This window comes from Microcebus murinus, chromosome 9 (assembly GCF_040939455.1).
Source record: "Microcebus murinus isolate Inina chromosome 9, M.murinus_Inina_mat1.0, whole genome shotgun sequence".
NCBI lineage: Eukaryota > Metazoa > Chordata > Mammalia > Primates > Cheirogaleidae > Microcebus > Microcebus murinus.
In genome coordinates this window covers 86,298,344-86,322,514 of record NC_134112.1, presented here as the reverse complement: position 1 = coordinate 86,322,514, position 24,171 = coordinate 86,298,344, and the positions used below count along the sequence as shown (strand labels likewise).

At 47.2% G+C, this 24,171-nt stretch overlaps 1 protein-coding gene across 3 annotated transcripts in view; it reads left to right on the top strand.

Annotated features, from left to right (window-relative positions):
- WDR91 (WD repeat domain 91) overlaps nt 1–21,429 on the top strand; it is a 31,113-nt gene extending 9,684 nt beyond the window's left edge. For 2 of the 3 annotated variants that reach the window (XM_012744694.3, XM_012744691.2), the window contains 9 exons: nt 2,134–2,292; nt 2,513–2,703; nt 3,775–3,925; nt 5,083–5,177; nt 5,331–5,499; nt 16,252–16,360; nt 17,132–17,244; nt 18,506–18,703; nt 20,917–21,429. In XM_012744694.3, the coding sequence (XP_012600148.2) occupies nt 2,134–2,292; nt 2,513–2,703; nt 3,775–3,925; nt 5,083–5,177; nt 5,331–5,499; nt 16,252–16,360; nt 17,132–17,244; nt 18,506–18,703; nt 20,917–21,081 (1,350 nt within the window). In that variant the 3' untranslated portion in view covers nt 21,082–21,429. The remainder of the gene's footprint in view (nt 1–2,133; nt 2,293–2,512; nt 2,704–3,774; nt 3,926–5,082; nt 5,178–5,330; nt 5,500–16,251; nt 16,361–17,131; nt 17,245–18,505; nt 18,704–20,916) is intronic. The other variant, XM_012744693.3, reaches the window with a different exon arrangement.
- The last annotated feature ends 2,742 nt before the right edge of the window (nt 21,430–24,171 follow it).

The following is a 24,171-nucleotide window of genomic DNA, read 5'->3' as shown; positions in this document are numbered from 1 at the left end:
ATATTTTGCCTACTTGTAATTGGTTGCTGTACCTGTTGTCATTATTACTAAGATGTTCATAGCATTATTCTTGCAAAATAGATGGTAATACACACTCTCCAGGCTTTCAGTGGGAGTCTGGAGGCAAAATTAAAAAAAAAAAAAGGAAGTAACTGCAAAACCACAATTCCCAGGCTTTTCTGGGATCTCTAGTTGCAGTAGCCAGGGAGGGCTCATCAGTAGCGCCTCACCTGGGCTGCAGTCTGTCCTTCCCCCCAGGGGTAACCCTGCTCCTTCACACCCACTCGGTGAGCCATGGGACTGCAAGTGGGAATTACCTTATTACAGAGATAACCTTTAATTGGCTGTAATGTGAAGAAAGCAAAGTGTTCACAGACTTCTGTACTTGTACTCTTATTAGTATCAAATTAATTCCCAGCTGTGGAGACATTGGTGGTGATAACCACTGCCCGAGGGGCTGTTCCTGTGGATCCTGGCAGGAGGAGGAAGAGCCCGTCTTTTGGTGTATAATTTCCGTTTTATGAGGGCCTGTGTTCTAGGTGGCTTTGTTTTGCTTCAGGGAAGATCAAATTACTGGAACTTGTTTCCTCTCCCATTTGGATGACTACCTGGCAAGCTCTATGAGACTTTGCAATCCCTCCTGATCTACTCAGGCCACCGAAAATTAATGGGTGTCAATTTATATCCATCTGTAGAGTGAGAAGGTTACAATCTCTCTCCTGAACTGTAGGAGTCAGGTAGATTATGATAGAATATAATTGAGACCATTGGCATGTAATGTTATATGAAACCAATAGTTAAGATTTTTATGATGTTTGCCCTTAAAAAAATAAAATAAAAATTTCAATTTAACAGGTGTGTCATAGTAGATAATTACTTAAGTTATATACATGTGTAGCTACACACAAATTTACCTTACTCATTAAGGTATTTTTTGGATGGCTTTTAATACGTTATTATCTTTAGTGGTTGTTCACCCTTCTTTAATGACTAACTGTAATAGATACAGTTTAAGGAGAAGCTCTCCTCTGCTATAAGCAGGATCTGATAGATCATGCGTAGTCCCTCCTTCTGTTGGGATGCATAACCCTATCGTTATAAAAGCAGTTCTTGGTCTATACTGGACACCTTCCTTGCCATCTTGACTTGTGAGGGAAGTGTTGCCTTTGTATTATACCTCTCAGTGTCGTATTTTCTGCTCTTCCTGGGGGAAGCGTCAGTGTTACAAGTGCCTTTTGAGTCAGCTAGAGGAATTTGAAGCCTCCTTATCCCGTATTTTCCTTAGAAATTTTTCATTTCATCTGGGTTTACACAAAGGTCTGCAAAGAGGTCACACAACTACAGGCTTTCCAGGTGACTCTGATTCACTCTAGTTTGGGAACTACTGCCTTTTCTGTCTACCTTGGACGTATAGGCTCCTGAGACTAAATATTAGCAAGTTTATCGGTTTAGTTCCTCTGAGACTTCCTCTCTGCTATATCTTTTGCTCTCATATGTAACCTTCACAGAATCTAGTTTGCAATATTATATGGGTTCTTTTTCCTTCTATTCTCAAAAATCCAGTTTGAAGATACCATGGTCAGGTTGATAAATCTGTCAAACCTGCGTAATAGCTATCCCAGGCTTTTGAGATATCCTCACTTGTCAGGGGCCCACTATTTTAGAAAACTGCCATCCACCCAGGTGAGGACTGCAGGTGACCTGGCCTGTTCTTAATGGGTAGAGAACAGAAAGGAGGAAGCTTTTAACCTCATTCTCCCGCTGAGCCAGCACTTTGCAGGGGTCCTCAAACTTTTTAAACAGGGGGCCAGTTCACTGTCCCTCAGATTGTTGGAGGGCCGGACTATAGATTAAAAAAAAACTATGAACAAATTCCTATGCACACTGCACATATCTTATTTTGAAGTAAAAAAAAAAACAAACGGGCAAAAACACCCGCATATGGCCCATGGGCCGTAGTTTGAGGACGCCTGTTCTAGAGCACCTGCTCGATCCGGCCAGGCAGGACCTCAGCTGGGAGCTGTTGGGTAGAGAAGCCAGGCACGCCTTGGCTCCTGCTGTCCTCCTGGCCCAGCTGTGACGCCCTGGGCAGAACTGCTAGACAATTTTCCCAGCCAGCTTCTTGTCCTCTAGGTCACTAAGGGAAAGGACCTGACGTTCGGGGCCAAGGATGGGAAGAGCCTCCTCGGCGGGCTTGCCACTGGGGAGTCCAGTTGGTCACAGCACCGGCAGCGGCGCTTGCAGGACCACGGCAAGGAGAGGAAGGAGCTTTTCTCTACCACCACTTCCCAGGTATGGCTCGTCCCAAATGCCCCTGGGGACGCCCATGCAGCTGCTGAGCAGCGCTGTGGAGGGGCCCTTCTTACCTCCCCTCTGAGTTCTGCTGCTGTGCGGAGTTAGGCAAAACCGTAGCCACTAGAGCCCCTGGCGTGCTGAGACCTAGACACCCCACAGTGTGCTCCCAGCATGGGGGACCCCTTCCCAGGTGACTTGTCCCACTTGCTTACCACAGTGTGCAGAGAAGAAGCCAGAAGCCAGTGGCCCAGAGGCAGAAGCCTGCCCAGAGCTCCACGCGGAGCCCATGGAGCCGCTTACTCGGGCTTCCGTGGGCCCCGAGGGTGGCGGGGTCCGTCCCGAGCAGCCCTTCATCGTGCTGGGGCAGGAGGAGTATGGGGAGCACCACTCGTCCATCATGCACTGCAGGTGGGTTTGGGCCTGGGGCCAGTGGCCCACCAGGGAAAGCGCAGGGTAGCCTGGACTCTCGGGCAGCGCGTGTGAAGCTGTGACTGGCAGGGGGTCGGGGAGGATGGGGTGTGGATGGAGGGATGGTCCCTAGAGGGCCTCTATCACCCCAAAGAGTATGGGATCCTGCTCCAAGCTGCCATTGGACTGGTGGCCTCTCTGTCTTTTCTTTTCTTTTTTTTTGAGACAGAGTCTTGCTTTGTTGCCAGGCTAGAGTGAGTGCCATGGCATCAGCCTAGCTCACAGCAACCTCAAACTCCCAGGCTCAAGCAATCCTCCTGGCTCAGCCTCCCGAGTAGCTGGGACTACAGGCATGCGCCACCATGCCCGGCTAATTTTTTAATATATATATATATATTAGTTGGCCAATTAATTTCTTTCTATTTTTATAGTAGAGATGGGGTCTCGCTCAGGCTGGTTTTGAACTCCTGACCTTGAGCAATCCGCCCGCCTCAGCCTCCCAGAGTGCTAGGATTATAGGCGTGAGCCACCATGCCCCATTCTCTGTCCTTTCTAATCATGTTTCTCTGAGTTTTAGGAACAAGTTACCCTTTATTTTAACCACCCAAACTCACTCAATTTTAATTTGCTTTATATTGGCACTTTTAGGTAAATATTTACCATTTATAAGTTTTTATGTAAACATGGTAAAATCATGACTTTTTAAGAACAAACCCTCACAAAGTGTAATTTCCAGAAGATAGGTGGGTTCCTTGTTTTGACAGCACTGCCCGGCCCTGGGGCTGTTCTGGAACACTGAATCTCCCTGCCTGCCTGAGGGCGGCGCCCTGGGAATCTTGCTCATGGTTCTATGCCTGGTGTCCACCAGGAGAGGCACTTAACAAGTATTTCTTAGACAAATGAACGAAAGAATATTTCCAGAAATAGTCCATAGCCATCTGTTGAGTGTAGGCTTCTCGGGAGTATTTTTAACACAGTAGGGAAGTCGGAGGAGCGATTGTCTTGGCACTAGCTGAGGAGGATGGACGCTGAGCTGGGATGCTGATGGTGCTCCCTTCTCTTCCTTCGCAGGGTGGATTGCTCTGGGAGGAGGGTCGCCAGCTTAGACGTAGATGGGGTCATCAAAGTGTGGTCCTTCAACCCCATCATGCAGACCAAAGCATCCTCCATTTCCAAGTCACCACTGCTGTCTTTAGAATGGGCCACCAAGCGGGACAGACTGGTGAGTCACGTTGGCCTGTGGGCTCCCTTTGCCATCTAAGTTGAAGAATTGCTCAAGGATTTAGGGACCACACATCCAGGACTGGCCCAGCAGCCTGCTGGTTTGGGGTGGCAGTGAGGTTACTGGTTGACAAGAATTGAAACGAGACACAGGGGGACCTGGAGAACACAGCTTCTGCCTGTCTGTGGTGGTCTGCCCGGGACCACCTGCCTGCTGGCCCCCACCTGTCTGTTTCCAGCCACGGTCCCCACTCTCCTCCTGCCCGCCGGGAGCAACTTACACTGGTGGGCGGATAGTGTTCTGTTCTGTGGTTCCCACCGGTCTAATTGCCCCCACGAATAGTACACTGTTCCTGTTCCCTCTGGACTCTAATATTTGGATAGGATTTGTAATTAAGGAGGTAAAATTGATTTATTGTTTTTTCTTTTGCTCCATTTTTTGAGGATCACCCCACGTAGCCCAAGGGACAGACCCTTATTTTTGGCAGCTGAAGGAATTGTCCTCATGGGCTGGGATCTCAGGGCTTTCCCTGCACCAGTGTCAGTTTGCCAAGTGAATGCTGAGGTCACAGCCCCCTAATATTCCTGGGGATACCCTCAGACCTGAGCTGCTTCTGGTGCTTTCTTGCAGTATTTGTTATTATCTTTGAGGCTTTTTACCAAATAATTCACAAGTCCCTGAAGGCAGGATAGCCACTTTTATTTCTTTTCTGGAGGCCTTTATAGGCCCAGAGCCCCTGAAGAGGCAGCTGAAGCCCTAAGCTCCGTGACCGGCTGGGCCAGTACCCAGGGCAGGGCGGTGGACAGAGCAGGAGCGAGAAGGAAGGGTTGGAATGGCTGGGGTTTAAAACCAAAGAAAGGGGGGATGATCAGAGAGTCTCACGTAACCAACCAGAACATTTCCAGGTGTGTCCAGGGTGATGCATCGCTCCCATTCCACAGATGCGTTTTGTGGTTTTGCTTCTGTTCAAGGTCAGCTTTGATGTCTTTATTTAATTTTTAAGTGAGATCTGTTGTAGCCAGATTTCCCCTGAGCCGCCCGATGAGTGGAGGAGCCGCCTCACCCTTGTAGCCTGCCCAGCCCGGATCCCCTTAGGACCCTCTGACCAGGCCTGACTCTGCACTGTCCTTTTCTCCTCCTGCCTCTTGTCGTTCCAGCTCTTGCTGGGCAGTGGTGTGGGGACAGTACGTCTTTATGACACAGAAGCCAAGAAGAATCTCTGTGAGATCAGCATCAACGACGACATGCCCAGGTGAGCTGGAGGCCCCCCAAGGCTGCAGGCTGCCAAGTGTGCTCTGCGGGGCCTAGTGTCCCATGTCTTGTAGCAGGATTCGGCCTCAGAGCCGAATGTGCCCCTGCTCTGGGCGCAGGTGGAGGGGCTGACCTGGGCCCACGTGTGTTACAGAATCCTGTCCCTGGCGTGCAGCCCCAGCGGGGCCTCCTTCGTCTGTTCGGCTGCAGCCCCGAGCCTCACTTCCCAGGTGGACTCCTTGGCACCTGACATGGGCAGCAAGGGCATGAACCAGGTTCCTGGCAAGCTGCTGCTGTGGGACACGAAAACCATGAAGCAGCAGGTACGGGCCCAGCCCTGCGGGGCTCCCTGTGGTGGGACACACTGTCTGCGCTCCCCTGTGTTTCTGATGAGTCTCTTCCCCGTTTTTCGCTTTGGTCTCCTCAGATTTTTTTTAAAAAGTATAAGTGTTGAAAATTAGTAGACTCCAGTTGGGCAGGTTGTGAGCAACTCCAGTCATTCAGAATTGTGCCAGAAACTTAGAAGTCACCCAGAACCTACCAGAGGGCCCTGGTGGTTTATATTTTAGGAGAGGACTCGTGCCGCCTAAGTCCCTGTAAACTTAGAATTGCGTGAGAATTGCAGTAGCAGCCAGCAGTAGTGAGGACACGTGTGTGTTCATAAGAAATGACAGCAGACAGACAGCCTGGCCACTGTCCTCGGATCTGATGACATGGTCCCTCAGAATAGTAATGGATGCTTGCAGCTGCCACCCTAAGCCCCAGAGAGATTTAATAATGTTAAATTCACCTGTTTAGAAGGAGAGATGTTTCTTATTAAAATTGTTAGTTTTAGCGCTCAAAAGCAGTGTGGCTGTTCTGCTGAACACGTTTCCTGACGCTGCCGGACACACTCGAGGGTCCCTACCTTCAGATGGGCCACATTCTGGGTGTTCAGCTTGTGCCTTTCTGCGTCTGCCTGTAGAAATGGTCTCTGTTCCCATGGAGAGGTCTCTGAGGCCAGTCACGGCCACACCCGAATTCTTGGCCTGCATCCCCTGCCACATCTGTCCCTCCTTTTGCAGTTTTCCTCACTTTGGCAAAAGTGTCCCACTTAGAAACTGGGGATCTTCCAGGACCCCACCTTCTCCCTCTGCTCACATAATCCGTCCATGATTAAATGCTGTCAGTGGTTTCCAGCCCGAACACAACCTGCAGTTCCAGGAACACACTCTAGACCAGCCTCTGGTGGCCCTCCTGTGGCCCTGCCTACTGTCCTCTATATCAGTTCAACTCAGGCCCTCCTAGTTCTTGGCATCTTGCTATTTTCCTCCAAAGCTTTTATCACAATTCGTAATTTTGTTTACTTGTGATTTTCACATTTTTAGTTGAATACGTACAAAAGAATATTGAAATCATGGGTATATGGTATAATGTGAGGAAAAGCAGTTAAATGGGCATCCATGTACCCATCACGGTAAAAATAGAACACTACCAGGGCTTTTTAGCTGTTGCGTGCCCCTCCACAATCTGCGTCTCCTTCCCCCTCCAGAGAGAGCTTGTCTTGAATTCTGGATTACTGTCGCCTTACATTTCAACAGTTAGTTTACTACATTTACTACATTAATATATATCCATAAACAACATAGTTTTGTTTTGCATGTTTTCTAACTTCATATCAATGACACCATAGAATATGTATTTTTCTAGAATGTTCTACTGTATTCTAGATTGAACACTGATTCTCCTCACTCTGACCTGGTTGTATCCTTTGCTGAAACTAAGTTAGCTGTCAGCATAATTGGCATTGCTTTGTCAGTTGTCTTTTCTCTCTGGCAGCTTTTAGGATCTTCTTATCTGGGTATCAGGGTGTGGATTTTCTTGTTTTTAAGTTTTAAAATTTAGTTTTTTTAAAGTCCTGCTTGGGATTTGTTAGGTTTTCTGAATCAGGGGATTTGTGTCTTTGTTCAATTCTGGAAAATTCTGAGTCATTGTTTTTTCCGGTATTAACAGTTCTCTGATTATCTCTTTTTTTTTTTTTTTTTTTTTTTTTTTGAGACAGAGTCTCGCTTTGTTATCCAGGCTAGAGTGAGTGCCGTGGCGTCAGCCTGGCTCACAGCAACCTCAAACTCCTGGGCTCAAGCAATCCTCCTGCCTCAGCCTCCCACGTAGCTGGGACTACAGGCATGTGCCACCATGCCCGGCTAATTTTTTATATATATATCAGTTGGCCAATTAATTTCTTTCTATTTATAGTAGAGACGGGGTCTCGCTCTTGCTCAGGCTGGTTTTGAACTCCTGACCTTGAGCAATCCGCCCGCCTCGGCCTCCCAAGAGCTAGGATTACAGGCGTGAGCCACAGCGCCCGGCCTCTGATTATCTCTTGACTTCTGGGATTCCAATTACATACGTGCTAGAACTTTTCCTTCTTTTTGTTTGTTTGTTTTACTTTGCTGTATTCTTTTTTTTTTTTGGTGTTTTTTTGTATTTTTTTTTTTTTATTATTTCGGCATATTATGGGGGTACAGATTTTAAGGTTTCAATAAATGCCCATTTCCCCCCCTCCCCCCACAAGTATGAGTCTCCATCATGACCATCCCCCAGATGGTGCACATCTCACTCATTATATATGTATATACCCGCCTCCCTCCCCCCTCCCACCTGCCCAATACCCTATTACTGTAGTGCCTATGTGACCACTTAGGTGCTGTTCAGTTAATACCAATTTGCTGGTGAGTATATGTGGTGCTTGTTTTCCATTCTTGGGAAACTTCACTTAATAGTATGGGTTCCAGCTCTAACCAGGAAAATATAAGATGTGCTATGTCACCATTGTTTCTTAGAGCTGAATAGTACTCCATGGTATACATATACCACATTTTATTAATCCATTCTTGGATTGATGGGCACTTGGGCTGTTTCCACAGCCTTGCAATTATGAATTGTGCTGCTATAAACATTCGAGTGCAGGTGTCTTTTTTGTAGAGTGTCATTGGATCATTTGGGTAGATGCCCAGCAATGGAATTGCTGGATCAACTGTTAGATTCAGTTGTATCGCTTTAAGGTATCTCCATGTTGCTTTCCACAGAGGTTGAACTAGTTTGCAGTCCCACCAGCAGTGGAGGAGTGTTCCTCTCTCTCCACATCCATGCCAGCATTTGTTATTTGGAGACTTTTTGATAAAGGCCATTCTCACAGGAGTTAAGTGATATCTCATTATAGTTTTGATTTGCATTTCCCTGATGATTAGAGATGATGAGCATTTTTTCATATGTTTGTTGGCCATTCTTCTGTCTTCTTTAGAAAAGTTTCTGTTCAAGTCCTTTGCCCACTTTTTAATAGGGTTATTTGATTTTTTCTTCCTGATTTTCATGAGTTCTAAGTATATTCTAGTTATCAGTCCCTTATCGGATCCATAGGATGCAAAAATTTTCTCCCATTCTGTAGGTTGTCTGTTTACTTTCATGACTATTTCTTTGGCTGTGAAGAAGCTTTGTAGTTTGATCATGTCCCATTTATTTATTTTTGTTGCTGCTGTGATTGCCTTTGGGGACTTCTTCATAAACTCTTTGCCTAGGCCGATGTCTAGGAGAGAGTTTCCAACTTTTTCCTCTAGAATTCTAATAGTTTTGTACCTTAGGTTTAAGTCTGTTATCCAGCGTGAGTTGATTTTTGTGAGAGGTGAAAGGTGTGGGTCCTGTTTTAGCCTTCTACAGGTGGCTATCCAGTTTTCCCAGCACCATTTATTGAAAAGGGATTCTTTTCCCCAGCGTATGTTTTTGTCTGCTTTGTCAAAGATGAGATGGCTATATGAGGATGGTTTTTTTTTTTTTTTTTTTTTTTTTTTTTGAGACAGAGTCTCGCTTTGTTGTCCAGGCTAGAGTGAGTGCCGTGGCGTCAGCCTAGCTCACAGCAACCTCAAACTCCTGGGCTCGAGTGATCCTTCTGCCTCAGCCTCCCGAGTAGCTGGGACTACAGGCATGCGCCACTATGCCTGGCTAATTTTTTATATATATATCAGTTGGCCAATTAATTTCTTTCTATTTATAGTAGAGACGGGGTCTCGCTCTTGCTCAGGCTGGTTTTGAACTCCTGACCTTGAGCAATCCGCTCGCCTCGGCCTCCCAAGAGCTAGGATTACAGGCGTGAGCCACAGCGCCCGGCCAATGAGGATGGTTTTGTATCAGGATTCTCACATCTGTTCCACTGGTCCATATTCCTATTTTTGTGCCAATACCATATTGATTTAATTACTACAGCTTTGTAGTATAGTTTGATATCTGGCAAATTAATGCCTCTCATTTTGTTTTTGTTGCCTAGAATTGCTCTTGATATGCGGGGTCTTCTTTGGTTCCATACGAAGCGTAAAATTATTTTTTCTATATCTGTGAAGAATGCTGATGGGATTTTAATAGGTATTGCATTGAATCTGTAGATCAGTTTGGGTAGTATAGACATTTTGATGATGTTGAGTCTGCCGATCCACGAGCATGGTATGGATTTCCATCTGTTTACATCCTCTGCTATTTCCTTCCTCAGTGTTTCATAATTCTCCCTGTAGAGGTCTTTTATGTCTTTGGTTAAGTATATTCCTAGGTACTTTAATTTCTTTGTTGCTATTGTGAAGGGAATTGAGTCTTTGATTTGGTTCTCAATTAGATTGTTGTTGGCGTATATGAATGCCTCTGATTTCTGTGTATTGATTTTGTATCCTGAGACTTTACTAAATTCATGTATCAGTTCCAGGAGTTTCTTGGTTGAATCTTTGGGGTTTTCTAGATATAATATCATATCATCAGCAAACAGTGAAAGTTTGATCTCTTCTGCCCCTATTTGGATACCTTTAATTCCATTTTCCTGTCTGATTGCTGTAGCCAAGACTTCCAGCACTACGTTGAACAGAAGTGGAGATAGTGGGCAGCCTTGTCTGGTTCCAGTTCTAAGTGGGAATGATTTCAATTTTTCCCCATTCAGTATGATGTTGGCTATGGGTCTGTCATATATGGCTTGTATCATTTTTAGGTATGTCCCTTCTATGCCTATTTTCTTAAGTGTTCGTATCATGAAAGGGTGTTGAATTTTGTCAAAAGCTTTTTCTGCATCTATTGAAAGAATCATGTGGTCTTTGTTTTTGCTTCTGTTTATGTGGTGAATTGCATTTACAGATTTACGTATGTTGAAGCATCCCTGCATCCCTGGGATGAAGCCCACTTGGTCGTGATGGATTAATTTTTTGATAAGCGTCTGGATTCGGTTAGCTAAGATTTTGTTGAAAATGTTTGCATCTATATTCATTAGGGATATTGGTCTGTAGTTTTCTTTTTTTGTTGCATCTTTTCCTGGTTTTGGTATCAGAGTAATATTCACTTCATAAAAGGTGTCCGGGAGGTTTCCGTTCTTCTCGATGTTGTGGAATAGTTTCTGCAAGATAGGTACTAGTTCTTCTTTGTAAGTGTGGTAAAATTCGGGTGTGAAACCATCTGGACCGGGACTTTTCTTCTTAGGGAGATTTTTAATTGCTGTTTCTATTTCAGCTGTTGAGATTGGTCTGTTCAGGGAATCTATTTCTTCCTGGTTGAGCCTAGGGAGGCTGTTTCTAGAAATTTGTCCATTTCCTCCACATTTTACAGTTTGTGTGCATAAAGATTTTTGTAGTATTCATAAATTATATCTTGTATCTCTTTGGGATCAGTTGTGATATCTCCTTTTTTGTTCCTGATGGAGCTTATTAGAGATTTCTCTTTTCTGCTTTTCGTTAGCTTAGCCAATGGTGTGTCAATTTTGTTTATTTTTTCAAAGAACCAACTTTTTGTTTTATTAATCTATTGAATAGCTTCCCTGTTTTCAATTTCGTTTAGTTCTGATTTGATCTTGTTGATTTCACTTCTTCTGCTGGGTGTGGGGTTGGTCTGTTCTTCTTTTTCCAGCTCTTTGAGTCATTTCGTTAGATTGTCTATTTGTGATCTTTTTGTCTTTTGGTTATAGGCATTTATGGAGATAAACTTTCCTCTCAGAACTGCTTTAGCTGTGTCCCAGAGGAGTTGATAACTTGTCTCTCCATTGTCGTTTTCTTCATAGAATTTTTTTATTTCCATCTTGATTTCTTCATTTATGAAGTAATCATTTAGTAGGAGGTTGTTTAATTTCCACGTTTTTGTGTAGAAATGTGAGTTTCTGTTAGGGTTGATTTCTAGTTTTATTCCACTGTGATCTGAGAAGGTACATGGTATGATTTCTATTTTTTTAAATTTCTTGAGATTTACTTTGTGTCCTAGGATATGGTCAATTTTAGAGAATGTCCCGTGAGCTGATGAGAAGAACGTATATTCAGTGGATTTGGGGTAGAAAGTCCTGTAGATGTCAGTCAGACCCAATTGTTCCAGGGTTTTGTTTAAATCCATTATTTCTTTATTAATTTTCTGTTTGCAGGATCTGTCTTGTGCCATCAGTGGGGTATCGAAATCTCCAGTGATTATGAAGTTGCTATTAATCCATTTGCTTAGATCCAATAAGGTTTGCTTTATGAAACTGGGTGCACCTAAGTTGGGTGCATATATATTTAAAATTGTTATCTCTTCTTGTTGAAGTGTGCCCTTCACCATTATATAATGACCCTCTTTGTCTTTCACTACTTTTGTTGGTTTAAAAACTAAATCGTCTGAAATTACAACTGCCATGCCAGCCTTCTTTTGGCTTCCACTTGCCTGGAATACTGATCTCCACCCTTTTACTTTTAGTGTATATGCATCCTTGCAGGTTAGATGTGTTTCCTGAAGACAGCATATACTTGGCCTGTATTTTCTTATCCATTCAGCCAGCCTATGTCTCTTGAGTGGAGAGTTTAAGCCATTCCCATTTATTGAGAGAACTGATAGGTAAGGTAGATTACTGTTCATTCTGTTGGGTTGGATGTTGTTGCTTTGATTTCTCTCTTGAGCCATTGTATTATCTGGCCTTTAGTCTTTGGGTTTTGGTTGTTTTTATATTCGTGAGTTTTTATTATGGTGTTCTGTGCATAACACTGTTTTGAGTACTTCTTGTAGGGCTGGTCTTGTCTTGGTGAATTCTCTGAGACTTTGCTTGTCTGAGAATGACTTAATTTCTCCTTCATATATGAAGCTTAGTTTTGCAGGGTATAAGATTCTAGGCTGGGCATTGTTTTGTTTCAGAAGAGTGAGAATGGGGCCCCAGTCTCTCCTTGCTTGTAAAGTCTCATTAGAGAAGTCTGGTGTTATGCGAATTGGCTTTCCCTCGTATGTCACTTGCTTCTTTCATCTTACAGCTCTTAGAAGGACCTCTTTAGTTGATATTTTGGTCAGTCTGATGACTGCGTGTCGTGACGTCTTCCTGTTTGCATTGAATCTCCCAGGGGTCCTCTGAGCTTCTTGAACTTGTATATCAAGATTTTGAGCAAGGCCTGGGAAATTTTCCTCTATTATATCTTCAAATAGCTTGGCCAACCCTTGAGTATTGTCTTCTTCCCCTTTTGGTAACCCTATGACCCTCACATTAGGTTTCTTCACATAATCCCACAGCTGTTGTAGGCTTTGCTCTTTTCTCTTGTTTCTCTGCTCTATCTCTGTGACGGTTTAATTTAGTTGGAGGATGTTATCTTCAATCTCTGAGATTCTTTCTTCTGTTTGATCTACCCTGTTCTTGAGACTTTCCACTGTATTTTGTAGTTCCTTGAATTGATTCTTCATTTCCAGAAGTTCGGTTAAACTTTTCTTCATTGTGTCTATTTCTTTAGTGAACTTTTGTTCTAGGTCCTGGAGGCTTTTTGTGGTTTCTTTGTGTTGGTTATTGAGTTGTTGTGGCAGCTTGGTGAGTGTTCTTATGATCCACATACGAAATTCCTCTTCTGTCATTTTGGTTGCCTGATTTTGGTTGGTGTCCATCTCTAGGGGGCTGGTGCTCCTCTTTGGGGGTGTGTTTTCCGTTTGGTTCTTCATATTTCCTGAGTTCCTTCGCTGATTTCTTCCCATGTCGATCAGTTGTTGTTTCTTTCCTTTAGGTTTTTGTTTGGGTATTCACACACCTTGTTTAGTTTCTGAGGCGTTAGGTGGTGTCTGTGGGTGAGATTCGACTACTCCCTGTATAATGAGTCAGTGGGTGCTGTGAAAAGGCTGTGCAGGATGCCTTCCCTGTCAGTAGGTGGCGCTTGCTTGGAGGAACAGGCTATGCTGTTGATTTTGTGTCCTGTTATCAGCTCTTGTTCTGGATGGAGCTCGTTGGGAAAGCCTGCCCTCAGGCACCACCAATGCGGTTAGCAGGGGTCAAAGTTCTGTTCTCTGCTTCTAGGAAAAGCTGTCAGGGTGGGGCTGGAATGGTCCCGCTCAGCCAGAAAGTCTGCTTGTGGGGGTGGGGCTGTCTGAGACCTGCAGTCTGGAGCGGGCCTCGCTTCTTTCCACCCTCCCCAACTCCGCAGCTACTCCTCGGCTTCTGCCAGCAGGCCAGACCACACGCCACCAGGCCTCCCCGGACTGTGATGCCGGCGAGGTTCCCTGCGCAGGAAGGCCACCTGGGCTGGGCGTACAGCCTCCCTTTGGGAGGAGGGTTGCCCTCTAGGACGCTGATCTGCCCCTGGAGGCACACACACCTCAGTAGGCTGTTCACATATATCCCTCCTGTGCCCCAGGCAATGCTAGACCTCGGTGCACGGGATCTGGTCTGCAGGTCCGACCTCTGGGTCCCAGAGTTCAAACTGTATCCCCACCAGGGAGAGGAGTTCTGGTCCCAATTCACCCACAGGGAGCCCAAGCTGGGTCTGTGTCTCTCAGCCTCTGAGTCTGCACTGTTCTCCTGGGAACACCGTGCCAGCAGCACCTAGGAGGGCTGGCGGGTAGGGAGCTCACAGACTGAGTTCCCCTTAGTCAGCTGTAGGGTCCCAAAAGGGAAGGTCCCGTTCCCTGGAGGTGCCTCCGGCTGGTGGCTGTATTGTCTCTCTGGGCAGCCACGGGTAGGGTGGGCGGAGGGGAGGAGGAGGCAATATGGCGCCTGTCGCGCGGCTTGGGTCTGTGCACACGGAGGTGCCAGGAGGGAGTTGGGAGCCTGGTGCCGCGTCCACTACAGGCTCACCGCTGGCTGGCGGCGGGCGTCTCTGGGCTGGTGTCTGTAGGTCTCTCCACCCACTGGGGAGCCCACCAGCAGTCTCAGATGCAGGATAGGGGAAAGGTGACTGATCCACCTACCCTTGCCACTGGTCTCTGGGCTGCTCCGGCGGTCTCAGCTTCCAGTTCTCCCCCGCAGCCTCCTCCTGTGGAGTCTCCCGGGGTCTCAGGTAACTCTCCTTCCGTCTCTCGTCCGCTGTATGCTCCTCTTCTTGCTTCTTTTTTCTAATTTCTGCTAGAATCTGTCTTTTCTGCAGAGACACTCTGTCTGGTGGTGTTTCTCGTCCGCCATCTTGACCCTCCCCCCTCTTTTGTCCCACTTTGCTGTATTCTTGATGATAGTTTCTTCAGATTTATGAGTTTGCTAATTCTTTCCACCACTCCATCTAATCTTCTGAACCTATTAGAATATTAATTTCAGTTACTGTATTTCTCATTTTTAGAAGCTCAACTTCATTTTTTCAAACCTGCTTCATCATTTTTACAGTCTCTCATTTTTATCTATATTTTCATTTTTTTTAGAGATAGGGTCTCACTCTGATGCTGAGGCTGGAAAGCAGTGCTGTGATCATAGCTCAGTGCAGCCTTAAACTCCTGGGCTCAACGGCTCCTCCTGCTTCAGCCTCCTAAGTCACTGAGACTATAGGCGTGAGCCACCGCATCTGGCTTTTATCCATATTTTCAATTCCTTCTTTTATTTTGTTGAATATATTGGATGTTCTCATTGTATGTTCTGTCTGATCATTCTAATATCTCAAGTCTTTGTGCATCTGACTGTACTCTCTGCTGTTCTTGTGGGCGTGTGCTCCAGTTGCCTGATTTTCCTGTCTTACGAATTTTGATTGTGGGTTTATGTTTCCTGGACCTTTGTCCTTGAGAATATTTCGAGGCTTGGGTTGGAGTTGCGTTTCTCTGGAGAAGATTTGTGTTCACTTTTGCCAGGTGCCTGCGAGCACTGCCAACTCCTGCCAACTTTAAAATAAATTCTCTGCTTGAGGCTTCTCAGCCTACAGAGGGATTGTGAATTTGGGTCATGTCAGGGCCAGTGTGTGGTTACAAATTTGCAGAGAGGTAAGTTTGTTATCCTTTCCTGTGAAGTAGGTTTATTTCTCTAGTTCATCCCCCCGCTGAGGGTACAGTTCTTTGGAGTCCTGGCTTTACGTGATAGTTTCTCATCGCCTGATCCTGGGCAGGTCTTACACTGTTGTCTCCAGGCCCCCAAGGTCTGCGTGGCTGTCACAGTGAGAAGTTGGGTCATCTGGATTTGATGACTGGCCTATAGTGAAAGCCAGCTGTGGAGGTCATAGTCCCCTGGACTCTTGCTGTCCCTCATTTTGGGGCGCAGATGAGTCCTTTATTTGCTAGCTCTGCACTGTATGTGTGTTGTGTGTGTGTGTTTTAAATAACATTCTATCTTGTGTTTCTGTTTTCAGGAGGGTTATTTAGGGTTCTTGGGGTTCTATATTGTTTGAAATGGTATTCTTCATTAATTATCTGATGAATTAATAGACCTTAAGTTCTGTGAGGTTGTTTGGTTTGCTGCTGTATTTCCAAGAGTTTCTGTGGGGGCCGTAGGGCTTGATGGGAAGGGAAGAGAGCAGCCATGTGACCCTGGCACAGGCGGTCTTCTAGGGGTGACTGTCACGAAAGGCAGTTGATGAAGTGTTATTTACTGCTGGCGGTAAGACTTTTCAATAATAATTAGCTTGGAATGCACTCTGGGTAAAATGTAGGGTGCTAAGATATGGATAACTCATTTTATAATAGAGCAAGCCTGGATTATTGTCTGCATGGAAACCAGAATGTTCTAGGGCACAGAGGCCTTGCCCTGGAGAGAGCTCACAAGGTCACAGGCACAGCACTTTGGCAAGGCTCAGGTCCACCCAGCCTGGGGCGCCTATGTATGTGTCTGCGTTGGAGTAAGCAGTGGGCCTGGGCTCGGTGAAGGTCTGGTAATGAGTTTTGTTTTTGTTTTGTTTTAATAGCTCCAGTTCTCCCTGGATCCAGAGCCCATTGCCATCAACTGTACAGCCTTTAATCACAATGGGAACCTGCTGGTCACGGGGGCAGCCGACGGTGTCATCCGCTTGTTTGGTATGTGGGTGTGCTCATGGCAATCCTTGTCCCCTCCTCTGATGTCCCAGGGAAGAGAGTTGGATTTTTTGCAACTAGAGGCTATTGTAAAGCCCTGATTTCAGATGTACGTACTAGTGCTTAACTTTGGCGAGAGGTTTCAAAACACCCACAGTAATCAACTTGCACGTGGTTAGTGTCAGCACATGTGGGAGGGGATGGAGCATGACAGTCCTGGGTCTCGAGCTGTTCCATCAGAGTCCTCGACACCCGTGTGGAATCCAGGAGGACAAAGGAGAGTGATGCTGTCCTCTCCACCTGCTGGTGGCAGCTCATTCTCCTCACAAAAGCACCAGAACGGCGCTCCTTAACCAGAGGCATCCGAACCATCCGGCGTGCTGCTTACAAATCCCTAGGCCAGGCCCTGTTCTAGAACAGACCACCAGGTCTGGACTGTATCTTCAGGGGACCCCCAGGACAACCTGGGGGAAGTTACAGTGGGCAGGTGCTAGGGTGTCCCCCTAGACGTAGGGCTCCCCAGAAGAGCTCCAGCTGCCCCTGGGGGACTCCCGAACCTTGCTCTGACCCGGTGAAGGAAGCTGCTTCCGAAGCTCTGACGCAGCCTGACCTCTGGGGCAGGGGCAGCTCTGTGAAAGCCGTCGGGTCCAGCAGGCCTGTGGCCTCCAGAACAGCTGTCACCCCCGAGCGGAGGGCCAGGGGCCCCCTGCTGTGGGCAGATGCCTCTGTCAGTGCCCGGGCCAGAATCTGAGTGGCAGTGTCTCGTTGCCTCAGACATGCAGCAGCACGAGTGTGCGATGAGCTGGAGGGCCCACTGCGGGGAGGTCTACTCCGTGGAGTTCAGCTACGACGAGAACGCCGTGTATAGCATCGGCGAGGATGGCAAGGTACGATTCAGATGAGAGAGCCCTGGAATCACACGATGGGCTGGGTTTAGGTCCTGCCCAGACTGTTTACCAGCCCTGTGACTTTCGGCCTCTTTCTGCCTCAGTCTGTCATCTATAAAATAGGGATAAAATAGCAGTGCATCTCATGGGATCCTTTGTGTGGTCTAAGAGTTCAGTGGGAGTCGGCTATCCTTATGAAAGGGAGTGCCGTGACCTTTCTCCCTGTTGTAGCAAAAGTATCTCATCTCACCATGGATGGGGTCCAATTTGGGACCAAGATATGCTTTGGTGAGCTTGGTAATGGGTGGTCTTGGGACCACTCATGGATGCATAGTTTGCTGAGGGGTTGGGGACAGTTCCGCAAAGGCGTACAGGCCTGAGCAGAGTCCAGAGATGTAAGAAGGAAGCCAGAAAAAAGGTGAAAGTAAAAGCAAACACCTCCTCGTAGACTGCATGTGTGGAGCGCACTGGGGGCGGGAACAGCGCCGCCCTGGGAGGGCAGCCAGGCAGCAGGCGGCGGCGGGGGAGGTCTAGCTTTCCACGCCTGCCCTCCTGGGCCTTTGGATTTGATACTGTGTACCTTCTTATCCACTGAAAGCAGGAACTATAAAATAAATTCTTCATTTGAAAAGTGTGGGAAGGGATTATTAAAGCTTCACTTCCTATCTGTGTGGGTAGGACTCCTGGTGAAGAGGTGGTTGGCTCATGGGTTATGCACACTGCGGTGAGTGAAGCCGAGTTTACCACTGCATCTCTCAGTGACTGCTGAGAAGCTGGAAATGTATTTGGAATCTGTCCTCTCCACCTTATTCCTAAGATAGAAAAATCTAGTTGGTTTCTAACTCTGATGATGATGATGATCATCATCATCATCATGGCGGCACTTGAAGCATTCCCCCTGCCTGAGAGACCAGAAATCCATGCAAAGCCAGTTGCTGTCCCTTTTTCTCTCCTGTTGGACTTTGATGTGAGGTTGCTGACTGTTTTTCTAGATTTTCTTCCTTAAAAAATGCTTAGATTCTGTTGGTGAGAGATGGGACTTGGGAGTGGCCTGGGGACCCCTCACCCCAAGCCCCTTTTCTGCCTTTGGCAGTTGAAAGGCCTTTTCAAAGGTGCCCAAACTGTGGCCCGGGGAGGCAGGTCCCCCTTGCCAGCCTCTGCTCCAGGGTTGGTCCTCACTGTCCCCTCCGGGGTTGGGCCCTGGGCTGCCGCAGGCCAGGCTCTGCTAAGAGAGCACTCTGGTTGTGCTTTGTGACTGCAGTTCATCCAGTGGAACATCCACAAGAGCGGCCAGAAGGTGTCTGAGTATGGCCTCCCCTCCGACGCCACCGGCCCCTTTGTGCTGTCTGGATACAGCGGCTACAAGCAGGTTCAAGTCCCCAGGGGCCGACTCTTCGCTTTTGACTCTGAAGGCAATTACATGCTGACATGTTCTGCCACGGGGGGCGTCATCTACAAGGTAACTGGGTGGGTGTTGTGGGGGGCAGAGGCTTCTTCCCTGGAGGTCAGGGTTGTGGCTGGGCTGAGCGTGACCGTCTGTCCCCACACTGCTGGGCAGTGGAGACACCTTTGACACAGGGTGGCCAGTGTCGAGAGCCTCCCTGCTGTGAGCCAGGTCTGACTGCTTCTCAGCTCAGGTGGAGAAGGCGGGACTTGGGAGCAGCACAAGGCCCCGTCCCCTCTGCTCATCTGGGACTAGATCCTGCCCTTTTCCTGCCTCTGTTCCTTGGGAATAACACCTATTATAGAAAATGTTAAGGAATAACAAGAGTTGAGAAGTGTTAGGGTGGGGGAAACATGCCCCCAAAGAGGTCCAAGCCAGCTGGATTTTTTAGTTGCTCTAATCTGCTATGGATTTGTTATCTTATTGGATGTCCCGTGGGACAAGTACCTTCCAGTTCATGTTTGAGACTGAATTTGAGCATTTGATTTGTCAAACCATAATGTGAGTGTCCACATTGTTGTTGTCCCTCAGCTTACACATTTGTTTAAATTCTCAAGTTACAGCTTTTGTTCCATGTCCTTTTTTTGTATAATTATATGAAAGTATGTGTCTTCTATTTTACTAACATCATCAGATAGACTAGATGAGGAATTGTGGTGTAGCCTAAGCTCCTGTGTCTGCACCAAGTGAATTCATTCTAAGCCTCAGTGTTACTTTGTAATTATTTGCCTGATGGTGGTGTTTGGTGTGGGTAGAGAGAGTCATACAAGATGGAATGTTCTCAGCAATTCTCGTTGCCACAGCTCATGGGTCAGTTGACAGCATGAGTTTTGGACAGAAATTGTGTGCCAGGTATTGGACTTGGCACTGTGGATGGGACCAAGGAGATATAAGCTATGATCTCTGCTCTCTTGGGGCACACAGTCAAATTAGAGAGAGGCACAGGGCCGACAGTGGGGAACAGCACACCATGGAGCAGTTCTGAGAGGAGGAAGCTCTTAGTGGGGATTGAGTCCTCAGGGAGGACCCCAGGGAGGCCATGGAACCAGGAGGAGGATGAGTTGGTAGATAGGAGGAAGGCAGGCCTTGGGGCCCCACCTGGGCAGAGGCCAGTGAGAGCTCATGGTTTGGGGGAAGCAGATGCTGAGGTGGGAAATGAGGAGCCTTCTAGACTGTGGCCTGAGGCATGTGCAGTGAGGTCTGGGCTCACTGGCAATAAGGGCCCCTCTTCTATGGAGGGTGATGATTCTAGTGGCTCTTGCTCTCTCCTTAAAAATTAGCTCCATCCTTTCTCATGGCTGCTTATCTCCCAGTGGAGATACAAGCCTGACTTTATTTTATTGTTTTAGTTGAGTTTCAAGTGGGCTATTGAAGAACTTGCTCTCTGCGTGGATATGTCAATATATATGTACGCATATGTATGTTATTTTTAATCATGCAGCTCTTGGCATTTGCCCGGATCAGTTTATATGATTTGCAGTCACACTTACTCTAAAACCAATTAGCAGATTGAAAGATTTTCCTCTGTATGCTTTTTAGAATGTCAATAACAGGTTCTAATTACTTAAGGAATATATTGAGCTTCAGATTCCATTTGGACAATCTGTGAACAATTTATGATTTCTATAAGTGTTTTCTTATGCTTCGATCACGGGTGGTGTTATGTGCAGTGGTGTTGGTAGTAATTCAGTTTGCTCCTGCTTCCCCTTCCCCATTAGGGCCTGTCAGACTGTGGCTAGCTGGCGGGGCACAAAGACCCATCTTACACGCTGCTTCGGGTGTGGCGGGTTGGCTGGGCTCATGCTCTGGAGCAGCTTGCGGTCCCTAGCATGGAAAGTGAACCGCAGACAAATAAGGAGAGACACGAGCAGATGCCAGGTGGTGGGAGTGATGCTGTCGGAGAACAGTGAGGGGCTGTGCAGCAGGCACCAAGCCCATAGCAAGTTCAAGGCGGCAGAGAAAATTCCATCTTTTAAGGAGCTTCTTAGGTACTTGTTTTCTACTTCAGATGGACTAATTGTAGTTGGGAAAGTGAAGGCATTTCCTGATTCAAGAATTTAAACTGACTTTCTGGAAAGGTGGAAAGGTGGGCCCCCGTGTCTGGCCTCGAGGAAGTTGGGGCGGCAGCCCCCAGGCTGGAGCCAGTTTGGCCACCAAAAGCAGATGTGGTGGATGAGTTTGTGAGTGGTGTCTGCTGACACCTCTTCCTCTCTCCTGTCCTCTTGCAGCTGGGTGGTGATGAGAAGGTTCTGGAGAGCTGCTTGAGCCTGGGTGGCCACCGGGCCCCTGTGGTCACCGTGGACTGGAGTACTGCCATGGACTGCGGGACCTGCCTCACCGCCTCCATGGACGGCAAGATCAAGCTCACCACCCTCCTGGCCCATAAACTCTGATGGCCCTGCCCTGAGGGACACCCACAGCAGTATTATCCTGGGCGGGGGGGAGACACACGGTGGAAACGGAGCTCCACTGGCAGCCCCCTGCCGGCGCAGCAGGTCTTCAGGAGAGACTGTCTGAGGAGCTCAGGCACTGCCCAGCTGCGGTGACTGCATGGAGTCACGTGGAGCAGGTGGCTTGTGCTTCCCAGAGACCAGTGTCGTGGGCTGTGCCAGACGCATGCCTCAGAGGAAAGCTCCGGAAGAAGGAGAAACTGTGACAGCTGCTGTGTTGGCCCAGGAGAAATTGACAGTATTTTGTATATATTTGCTCATTTTTTTTCTTTTTTAAAAAAAGAGAATGCATTCGTGGTTTCCTTGGGGTCTTTCTAGGATGTGCAAGTCACTTTGCCCTGGCAGTAGTCAGCTGGGGGCTCCCTGCCCTTGGTCTGCGCACCCCAGTCCTTGCGCACCTGCGGCCCGAGGCTGCACTTCCGCAGCTGTGCCTATAGCTTTCCCGCACGGGTAGGATGTGGCCCACGGCTCTTGTCAGTTCTACTGGGGTAACTGACGTTTTGAGGTTCCTGTTTCTCTGGGCTCGAGTCAAGGCCAGAGAGTGTTCTTTCTCTTCCCTGAAAATTGGTGGCTTTTGTTACAGAAGCTTCTCAGGAAGAGGGCAGGGGCCGAGGCCTCTGCTGCTGGCCGCCCTCCTGTCCTGGTGGCTGCTGTTTCCCACGCAGGCTGAGAATCCATTGTCCAATATGCCTGGGACCAGAGGTGTTTCAGATTTTGGATTTTTTAATTTTATTTTGGAATATTGTAAATAATGAGATACCTTGGGGAGGGAACCCAAGTTTTTTTTTTTTTTTTTTTTGAGATAGAGTCTCGCTTTGTTGCCCAGGCTAGAGTGAGTGCTGTGGCGTCAGCCTAGCTCACAGCAACCTCAAACTCCTGGGCTCAAGCAATCCTCCTGCCTCAGCCTCCCAAGTAGCTGGGACTACAGGCATTCGCCACCATGCCCGGCTAATTTTTTGTATATATATTAGTTGGCCAATTAATTTCTTTCTATTTATAGTAGAGACGGGGTCTCGCTCTTGCTCAGGCTGGTTTCGAACTCCTGACCTCGAGCAATCCGCCCGCCTCGGCCTCCCAGAGAGCTAGGATTACAGGCGTGAGCCACCGCGCCTGGCGGAACCCAAGTTTTAACACAAAATTCATTTATATGTCATATACTTTATACACATAGCCAGAAGGCAATTTTTATACAGCCTTCTAAATAATTTTGCACATGAAACAAAGTCTTAATTGCAACTCATCACATGAGGTCAGGTGTGGAATTTTCCACTCTTGGTGTCACGTAGGCACTCAAAAACTTTCGAATTTTGGAGCATTTTAGATTTCAGGTTTTTGGATTAGGGATGCCCAAGAGCACCTCTTTCATTTGGTGGCTCCTCTCATTCCTTCAGCTGGACATCCAAGGAGGAAGGTGTCAGCCGCCTGTGCCGCCTGCGCCCCCTGCTGGTGGGTGTGGAAGGGGGTCAGAGAGGGCATGTGGGGTTCAGGCCAGCCCAGCTGTGGCACAGCTGAGCCTGACCAGCTGTGTCCACGCCCCTGCCTGAGGCCTGCCCTCTACTCCCTGGCTGGGGTGGGACCTGGGAGAGGCAGATGTTCCCACAAGGTGAGGAACTGAGAGCTGCTCCTGGAAGAGTCATGACAGGATGGTGGGCCTGGGCCTTGGGCTCTGACACTTGGCAGGCGTGAGCTTGTCCCTGAGCTGGGGAAGGCTGCAGCCGTGATTCAGTTTAGAGCCTCCCAGCCCGGTTCTGGGAGTGCAGGGCTGGAATGGGGAATACTCCTAGTTACTTTGGGAAGGGCACAGAGAAATTGGTACAAGCCTTGGCTCCATTTTGCTAGGTTTTGAGGGAAAAGTAGCAGGAATGTATGTGGCTTGATTAGGAGAAAACACCAGAGACAGAAGTAAATAGTTACCCATTTTTACTCATTTCCACTTTGGTAATCCTTCCCTCAGATGAAGAAACCAAGACTTCTCCATGTATTACTATATCTATATTATATAGTATATAGTATATTATAGTTATATATATATAATATTATATTATATAATATAGTATATACTATATTACTATACTTTCCCCATCTGCATTGAAACAGCAACCATATTTATCTCACCCAGTGATTCTGTAGGACATTTAAGAAGTGGTCATGGGTTTCATTTGGGAATTTAACTTTTCCTCTCTTTATCGTGAAGTTTCTGTCTGATTATCCATTCCCTCCTCTCAATACAGTCTCCACAGCTTGCCAAAATGGCTTTAAGGATTGCAGAGACACAAAGAAGCCCTTGAAGCCCTAGTGTCCCTACCTGTCCCACATCTTACCCCCTCCAGGATGAGCTCTCATCCTCAAATAAAGCATGTCAGAGCTCAAACTTATCTCTCCTTCAAATACCTGCTCAGTATCTACCCAAGCACCCAAGCAAGACTCCTCTGTTACCTTGGGTGAATGTTGCATAGAGGAAAACCATCAAGCCAGTCCAAGCCTCAGTCCTCTGAGCTGCACCTGGCCTGGTGTTGACCCTCTGCTCTGGCTGTGCACGTCCATATTTCCTGCCCTCTCCTCAGGTACCTGCCTGCACTTGGCTGCTTCTGCTCCGGGGACTCGGGCCAAAATCCAGCCCCTTAATGTGGCATTCAAATGCTTCAGGAGTTCAACATGGTGTCTTTTTTAAGGATATATACAGTGTGGGAGGACTAAATCTAGCTAATTGACATATGCATTACCTCACACGATAAATACAATTTTATCTGTCAGTTTGAAGACCAAAAACCCCTCAAATCCTTCAGGTGTTGACTCCAATCCATGCAAACCACATAGCTGTGATTCCTTACCCCTCCTGGGGGAGGGAGGATGGGTTTCTCTCCCTTCAAAAAAAGCTTTTAAGGCAGTCTTGTCTGCTCTTCAGGCCTTGTTTTCCAGCTGGCTATGAAAAGAGGTTTTAAGGAGAGATGCACAGGGGGTGGTACTGTTAGGGAAAAAAATTAATGGTACTCATTAAAACACAGTAAGGAAGACTTTATTTAGGATTATCTC